The 9,063-nt window shown below is 38.1% G+C and overlaps 1 protein-coding gene across 1 annotated transcript; it reads left to right on the top strand.

The window, feature by feature from the left end:
- The first annotated feature begins 6 nt into the window (after nucleotides 1–6).
- Nucleotides 7–5,356, top strand: LOC121304768 (probable G-protein coupled receptor 83). The gene is made up of 3 exons (XM_041236153.1): nucleotides 7–110; nucleotides 985–1,589; nucleotides 4,831–5,356. Exons 1-3 carry the CDS (start codon nucleotides 49–51, stop codon nucleotides 4,866–4,868), a joined length of 705 nt encoding a protein of 234 aa, XP_041092087.1. The 5' UTR covers nucleotides 7–48; the 3' UTR covers nucleotides 4,869–5,356.
- Nucleotides 5,357–9,063: the final 3,707 nt, after the last annotated feature.

Here is a 9,063-nt window from a genome sequence, read left to right as displayed (position 1 = left end):
CACGCAACAGCAGCCCGAGGGATCATCTGCATCTCTTTCATCTGGATCATGGCTTCCTGCTTCTCTCTGCCCCACACCATTTATCAAAAGCTGGTGCATTTTGATCTTGGGTAAATAATGCATTGACCGCTGCACTCACATACAACTGAGCACAGATCAGAAAGATCGCCTGTCCTCCCTTATTCACCTGAACGAGTTTTAAATTGTCTCTCCCGATATGCTTTGACCATGGTATAGAGAGTTTACTGCTCTATACCATGGTCAAAGCATATCAACAAGTGCAGCGTGGTAAAGCGCATGCCTAGTACAGCCTGATAAAAACCGTAGTAAAGCAGGGTAAAGCAGGCTGGTACGGTATTATGATCGCAGAGATGTTGTGAGGGGTTACGTTGGTTTTATAAAATAACATTCACCCAGTCTAACAGACGAGTGATCACATTTATAACCGAAGAAACTAAGAACATTTAAGAATGAGAGGAGGCCCATCAGTGCTTGTCCGGTTCTGAGAAGTTGATTGATTTCCAAACTTTGTCAAGTCGGGTTTTAAAGGATCCCAAGCATTAACCATCAACAACATGGCTAGGTAACCTATTCTGTACCCCCCGGTGTAACAGAAGTGTCTCCTATCCTCTTTCTTAATCTCCACTTCATTTACAACTGTGTCCCCTCTGGCCCTTGTTCCTGTGCTGCACTTAAAGTGTGCTTGAGTGGTCAACTTCTTTGAATTGAAATGATTTACTCCCTAGTAGTCTCATTACATTTGTAAATTGATCTGATATATATGGATTTGTAAATTGTCAAAAGTTCTCAGATCAACCAGCTACTGGGAACCGGACATGCAATGCAGGGCTGAACGGGCTTCACGCGTTCATGATTTTTCTTACGGGAGGAGCCGACAGCTTCCACGGCTGTTTAGCCGACGATCTCACCAGCATGTGTTTTGGTGTTCCCTTAATAATCACACCTTCTTTATCTGTCATCCAGGCAAAACAACACCCAGCAGCTGTGCCTGCCAGACTTCCCTGCTCCCTCGGACCTCTACTGCAAGTACCTGGACTTGGTCACGTTCATCATACTGTACGTGGTGCCCCTGCTGGTGATCACCGTCGCCTACACCATAGTGAGCAAGAGGCTGTGGTGGCACAATGACGTCGAGGATGACACCTGCGAAATGTGGCGCCACAAGCAGAAGTCCGTGAAGATGCTCATGCTGGTGGTGCTGGTGTTTGCCGTCTGCTGGTTCCCCCTCAACTGCTTCTCGGTCCTCTCCTCCAGCAAGGTCATAAGTGTCAACAACACCCTCTACTCTGCCTTCCACTGGCTTGCCATGAGCAGCACCTGCTACAACCCTTTCATCTACTGCTGGCTCAACAACAAGTTCCGCACCCGGTTCAAGTCCCTGCTCCAGATCTGCGCCTGGGAGAGGGACCCTGGCCAGGTCGCCCTTCCCGTTGTGTCCCTGGAGAAAGGGAGAAGGATGGCATGGCCCGAGGCTGAAGGAAGGAGGATGTCCAACGTGGATCTGGGCAGACCTCACCCATCCACCTCCAGAATGATGTCCGAGGTCCACGGTTTGGGCATCGAAATGGGTATGATTAACAATGCATTCTAAGGGAGGGCGAATCTTGTGCGGGCGTTTCTCGTGTTCGTCGACTATGGAAATCTCCACTGCGCAACCCAGGACATTAAATATATAAAGTTCTGCTGTTGTGAATCAATGTATGCTGCAGTAAGTAAAGCCCTTATGGGAAAAATGCCACTAGAGATCCTCATTATAATCCCAGTGTATTACCCTAGCTGATATAGTAGGCACCTACTGTATACACAGCAATGGCCAAAAGATTTGCATCACCTAGAACTTTAGGACTGAGACACTGAAAAACTAAAACTATATGAACATAATTTTGATATTTTATTTAACATCATGCAATCAAAGAAACTACAAAGTGATATCGCAAAAAAGTCTAGCAGAAGCCATTATAGTAGTTCAGTACTTCATGTTAGATTTTCAAATATCACATTTTTCAATTTGTGTCAGTTTTTCGTTAAATATACACAACACCAGTTTTATTTACTTTATATAGCATCAGCCATAAACAAGCATCCCAGTGCGCTTAATAAACACAACAAATTGAATAAAAAAGAGCTTTTAAATGATAGATAATAAAAGGCCAACATTTTGGGTGTGCTAACCATGGGACAGTTAATCCACGAAAGAGTGGAGGGGGTTGAACTACCTCAAAACCACTTTCAACAGCACATGCTAAATAACCATTCTGAAACCGAACGTTTTTAAATGCATACATGACTGTATTTACAACTGTATCAAAAATTCAGATTTTCAACAAAAAAAAAGGATAATTTGATATCGTCTGTGGTAGTAATGGGTGTTGTTTGCGGGGTAGAGGTTATGATTTCTATTACATTTTCATGCAAAGTGCAGTTTCCAAAGTTGTACAGTAGGGGAGACCGGGGACAGTTGTAATCGTTTTTACATTTTGCTTCATTACTCAGAAACCATATGAGCTGGTTTTGCCATTTTTTGTATACAAACAACTTACATCTGACTGTTACAAACTCCCACCGTTTTTATGTTTGTAGAGCTAATATAAAGTGCACAATATTTCTTAAAATGAAAAGAGTTCGGTGTTACAATTGACCCCATGACCGGGGGCAGTTGTAACAGTGGTCGGGGTCAAATGTAACACTTTGTAAAGATTAACAAATAAATAACAACACGTTTTATTTGACATATATATATATATATATATATATATATATATATATATTATATATATATATATATATATATATATATATATATATATATTTTTTTTTTTTTTTAAACTCAAACAATGTCCAGCAATGTTTTGTAATTTGGAGGCTGTATATACACACACAATTACTATCATTCTTATTTAAGACATCTCTTTACTTTTAAAATAGTTTCAAACCCACTTTCCGCTATTTAATAGAAATAAATGAAATGGGCCAAGAACACAGAAGATAGGCTACTGCCAGTTTTCTCAACACTTATGTTGTCGATATCAACTATTTACAGAATTGTCTTGCAATGCACAATTTATGATCCTGCTTATGGGGACTCAGCCATAATACAAATCTGCAGCCTTCAGTAGATATTCTGCTTTCCACCCCCTGCTCTTCACTGAAGACTCGAGTTGCACTGCAGTAGCCTATGAGGTAGTTTACTAGATCCTTCCTCAGCTAACTTCTTTCTGTCCTTACAAAATCAGGACAATGTGATATGGCAAATATGAAATGATTTCGCCAGATCACGCTGACTTTCCCTCATTCTGCACTTCACTGGATGCGTTCTCCAAGGGGTGTGTGATGGTACGCTCTTACTTGTCTAGCTCTTAGCATACTGAAAGCAAAATAATGAATACAAAAATGAGCTAGTGTTGTATGGGGTCAATTGTAACACTTGTTACGGCTGGCCCCAACCCTGGGAGCTATTATTAAACTTCATGTCTGGCAAGAAACAACACAACTTTAACCAATCAACAGTGTCAATTTTAAGTACACAGATTAGTGATAAAAAATATATAGATTTGGATTCATGAACTGGTGAAAAAATGTACTTACCTACCTCAAAAATCATCTTTTGTACATAAAATCTTAAGCTTTAAGCGCAGGTAGTTTCTGTTCTAGAGGCAGGCAGGGAACCTAACAGAGTGCGTACAGAGTGAGTGTCATCACCGTAGCCAGTCTGAGATTGGAGAAATCTGAGGTGTTACAATTGATCCATGTTCCAACTGTCCCGGGTCTCTCCTATTCTGCAAATTTATTAGAAAACTCCATTGCTGTTGTTGTTTTGATTGTTGTGCACATAAAACCAAACCACTGTATCTGAAAATCTTGTCAAAAGAGGCAAATAATCATTGTCTAATTTAACTGATGACTTTAAATAGGTCACACATACAGATATTAAAAATCTTAAGAGAAAAGAAACACACCGCCACACATTGTAAAATGCAGGAGATTTTTTAGAAGTCGTTAAGATGCCCAATTAAAGCACAAAGTGGTCTAACATTTTCACATGAGTGCCTATTGTTTTTATATCACTGATTACTGAGCGGAAATGTTCATGCAGATAGGTATGTAAAGGATTACGTCATTGCTAAACAGAGCCCAGTACAGCTAACATAGTTTGACGATTCCTGTTTATACCATTAAATAAAATGTCAAAATAGAGAACTTGAGGTGCTCTAATACATTGGCACACTACTGTATAATGACTTATTGTCACCACTAATTATGATCTGCTTAACTTGTACACTAAGTCATGACCAAGCCAAGTCAATAGAATGGTATTCAATGTAAGATCTATACCAAAAAAAATAAAGAAAGATTTTAGATTTGTGTTGTTCAGCTGTGGTTTTGCTCAGTAGCTGGGATGTAAGCGGTGCTTTTCCAAGTGCTGTTTATGTATTTTATTGCACGTTTCATTTTAGTTATTAATGCACTTTTGTAGACAGAGTATGTCAATTTCATTTGATTTTGATTGTGGGATTTTGGATTTCACTGTGTTTTGTTTATTTATTTGCATTGATTATTAATTTGACACTGATTGAACACGGATTGCCACTGCGGAAACGATTCCCCTGCTGGACCGGATATTTGATGACAGTTGTTTTTTTTATAAAAATGAACTGGAAGCTTGTTAACGAATCTGGAACGGGTATAAAAGATTCAGGATGACAGCTGCCTGAGAGACACGGCTGTTCTTGTGTTTAAAGGGTAGGACAAAATGTGATTACTGTTTGTGTTTGTTGTGTATAAACAGACTCATGTTCTTTTGTTTTAAAGGGAGGATTGGAGGAAGTACCTCAGCTGAAACAGAGTAACTGCCTTGTAGTCCAGCGTTCCAGACGTTTTTTCCAGCGTTGATGTTGCTGAGCTTCACTTGTATCGGTGCGCTAGGACTTCTGAAAAGGATGTTGTTTGATATGTGGATTTGTGATGAAGTAGAAAACTAATGTGTGAACCTTGTCTGGGCAGAAAGATAAATGTTGTAAATATTACAGCTCTACATATTCTCTCCCTTTGTGTGTTTCATTGATTTAATGTATTTTACTTTGAAGAAAGGAGACACAGTCTTAAAATCGCCCTCCTTTCTTTGTGTATTACTGAAAGACCATGGTGTGTTCATGTTTTAACTGTATGGCTTGCTTGGCAATTTAATTATCATAAGACTACTAGTATTTTAAGATTAGTTTAAAATTACTGTTGTACCACTGTCTCTCTGATTGCTTTGTTTTGCTGCTGGTTTACTGAATACATCTTTATTCATTTTAAAAGTAGCTACTCTGTGATTCCTGACTATGTATTTCCTGACTATGTATTTCCACTATATTTTGTGTACTATTTCAGGTGTTATGCTACTATCATGTATTGTGTACTTCCCACTGTATTTGATGTATTATGCATTGTGTTTTACTGTATGTCATGTTTTATGCTTTTCTCTGTATTTGAAGTTTATGGATTTTCTTGTATTTACTGATTCTTGTAAAGCACTTTGTGATGGTGGTCCACTATGTAAGGCTCTATATAAAATAAAATTGCTTGACTGATTGATTGATGTGTGTTGTCCCTCCACTCCTTCCAGTGCCAAATACAAAGAACCTGAGGAGAGTTAACCTGTAAAAAGATTTAATGTGCGTTTTCATACCAGGATGCATGTAGGTAAGTATGTTAGTTTTTGTCCATCTAAAGCAGTATACCTACCCAATCAAACCTGTACTCAACAGCGGAGGTATCTATCAATCAATTTGCTTCTTCACTGCACCACTACCATGCATCTTCCATCTATACACATAAGAGAAACTACAACATAACACAAAAATAGACAATATTGTCGGGGCTTTTGTGTGTATAACGGTTCTCTAAAACTTTTTACTAATAATGTTGATGTTGCGGTGGGGTAGAAAGCTGAGCTAGGAGCTAACAAAGTAAGAACAATGAGAGGAAATCATCAAAAGGCAATTCTAAGGAGTGGAGCAGCAGGACTAAAGTGAAAATCCTAAAGGCCTCTTGAGAAAGCACTGCACAGCTGATGTGCCTTCAAAATAATAAGCAGCCTCTGCTCCAAATCTGACTGTCAAAAAAGGCTTCATTTTGAGAGGGGTTTTAATGTAGTTCTGTAACTTATCATTGCAACCATGTCATTTTTTAATTGAATTCTGACGTGCTTTTGCTTTCCGCCACGACCAAGCCTACCGAATAGTGTTATATTCAAGGTAATATTTACTAATTGTAATAGCATGGTATACTTATTGAAAAGATCAAAGCGCTCTGCCAGAATGTCATTCAGTTCAAATCTACGCCAATCCAAACAGAAGCTCACTTTGGTATCAGTTTTACTCTGTGTTGATCAATAACGTTGTCATCCTTTAACACAATTGAACACAACTATGTTGATTAACAATAAAGCAAAGAATCCTTCACCAAATTGTGTTAAAGGTTTCATGGACCCAATAATACTTGGAACAACGATAGGTTTCAATAATCGGCAAAGGAAATTGCTATTGGCAGCACTTTTGAAAAAAAAAAAAAATCTAACTGTTTCCAATTGGAAAGATACAAATCCCTCCATCTGTGTCATTACAGAGAAGCTACAGATTAGATATCATTTGTTAAAGTGATATAGTGCTACCAAAGAAAACATAAGAAATATAGTGAAATATGTAACAAGCAATGCGTCACTTTAACAAAAAAGAAATGCTTTGAACACATGAAACTATTCTCCAAGACCAAATGCCCATCATGTACTTGATGTAAAAAATACATGGTTAGCTTTAAAAAATAGACATGGCTGTCGTCTCTTGTATTAATGGGCTGTCCAGCACAATATGAAATTACTAATAGTCCCTTTCAGACACCCAGAGGGTACATAAGGGTTAATTGTTCACGCATGTGTACTATACGAGTAGATGGGATATTGTATTGATTTTTAACTTCAAACCAGCTTTACCACAGTCAGGGGGTAAGTGTTTTCATGTCCAATGGCTATATTCACTCATCCTACACAAAGGGTGTGTGCGTGGCATGCTGTATTCGCTCCTCACAGATGTCTGGATACAGCTATGGCTAAAAGTTTTGCATCAGCTAGAATTTTAGGATTCTTTTTTTTAAGATAATAAAAAAAAAATAATAAACGATATGAACATAATTTATATATTTTATTTAACATCATGTAATCAAAGAAACTACAAAATGATACTGCCATAGTCTAGGAAGACACAATATACTGAGCATCAAAAGAAACGTATCACTGATATTTGAGCATCAAAAGAAACTTATCACTTATAGTTGGATAAAATTCACTAGATGCGATCAAAAAATGTCAAACTGTGTTTCAGAGCAGGTGCAGTGACTTTCTGTGCTGATTAACAATTGATATTATTCAGCAGGTTTCATTCAACTTTATGAATATTATGTGTTAATTGTATTTTGTTACACAAAACTTTGCAAAAAAACATTTCTTGATGGGACTCAGCACAGCAAGCAGTGAAAAAGTGTTAACCTCAGAGGGGGTTTGCTAATGCATTCTCCTGGCCTCTTATCACGACTTGACTGTCTAAAGTCTTGAATTACACCCTGCCTTTGTTAATCAGTACTGGAGCAGGTAGCATGGTCAGTAATGGCAGGCGTCATTTAGACAGCGGGTTTAAAGATCCATTCAGACAACTTTGTGTCTTGAACCCTTTCCAGTTAACATTAATTGCACAAAATGAGTGCTTGTTAGGACCCCTGTCTTACAACTACATGGCAAATCTTCTCAATAATGAGCAGAAATTACTGAAGTGGCTCACCCTTTTGATCCTTTTAAGCGTGTCCATTTTGTTATCTGCTGTGAAATTGATTTTCTCCCTCTGGTTTTTCTATTTTAAAAAAAAGGTGGTGATCAGCAAGACTGTAATCCATGTGCAATCTGACATTTGAACATACGAGTGCCTATTATTTCTACATCACTGATTACTGACTCTGAGGTTTTCATGCAGGAAAATAAAGGTTATAATAAAATGTGCACACTGTTGTACAGTCTATTCTTTATATAATGCTTTTGGAGTTAGCTGATAAACAGAAAAACCTGAATGTTAAAAAAACGACATTGAAAAGCTGCACTGTTTCGCCATGTCCAGGTAGCATGGTGGAGTTCATCTTATAGTGAGTGGGCAGACTGATGACATTATTTATTCAGTCTGAAGCTACTTGAAGAAGTCACACTAAGGTTCTGCTGTTTATACTGATGACACATTGTACAATGATTACTCCTCTAATTTGAGGCACCAAGAAAACAAACCATGTATATATTATTATTATTATTATTATTATTATTATTATTATTATTATTATTATTATTATTATTATTTTTGCAGATGCCTTTATCCATGGTGACTTACAGGTGTTATAGGGCAGTACATGATTACAATGCAAGATTCATATTTAAATACAGTATAGTTACCAGTAAGTGCAAATAATACCACATGAAATAGGATGCTACAAGTTAGGATTGCAACAAGTTATATCTACAAATAGACTAGTAATGCAATAGTGCAAGGATAGTGCGTTAGCTGAGGATCCAGTATAATGTGGTGCTGAGATCAGGCAAGTCCAGTGAATATTAGATAATATTGGATCCAGAGATCTACAAGTGCAGTCTAAACAGGGGAGGGGGGGGGGGGGGGGGGGGGGGGGGGTCTTGAGTTAGCGGCAGAAGGCAGTGAGAGGAGGAACGGTTCTAAAGTTCTCTGGTATATCTTATGCCATTGTTTAATCCATAGTGTCTAGGTGCAGGATTTGAAAAACAGAAAACAGCACCATATATCCAAGGCGGGTCCCACAGTATGCAAACCAATTGCATTTATAAATGAATACATTTATAAAACAACAACAAGCGGCATTTTCAATATTGTATCAGTTATTCTGCTTTAGAGTAAACTGCAAGACTCCCCCTGCTATCCACATTGTCCCGTGGAAACTGCATTTGCCATTTTATGAAAAGGTGGTTGTTTCCATGAGCTAGTCAAGCTTCCTCTT

The sequence above is a fragment of the Polyodon spathula genome, chromosome 39 (genome assembly GCF_017654505.1).
Source record: "Polyodon spathula isolate WHYD16114869_AA chromosome 39, ASM1765450v1, whole genome shotgun sequence".
NCBI classification, from domain to species: domain Eukaryota; kingdom Metazoa; phylum Chordata; class Actinopteri; order Acipenseriformes; family Polyodontidae; genus Polyodon; species Polyodon spathula.
This window is presented reverse-complemented; position numbering and strand designations above follow the sequence as displayed.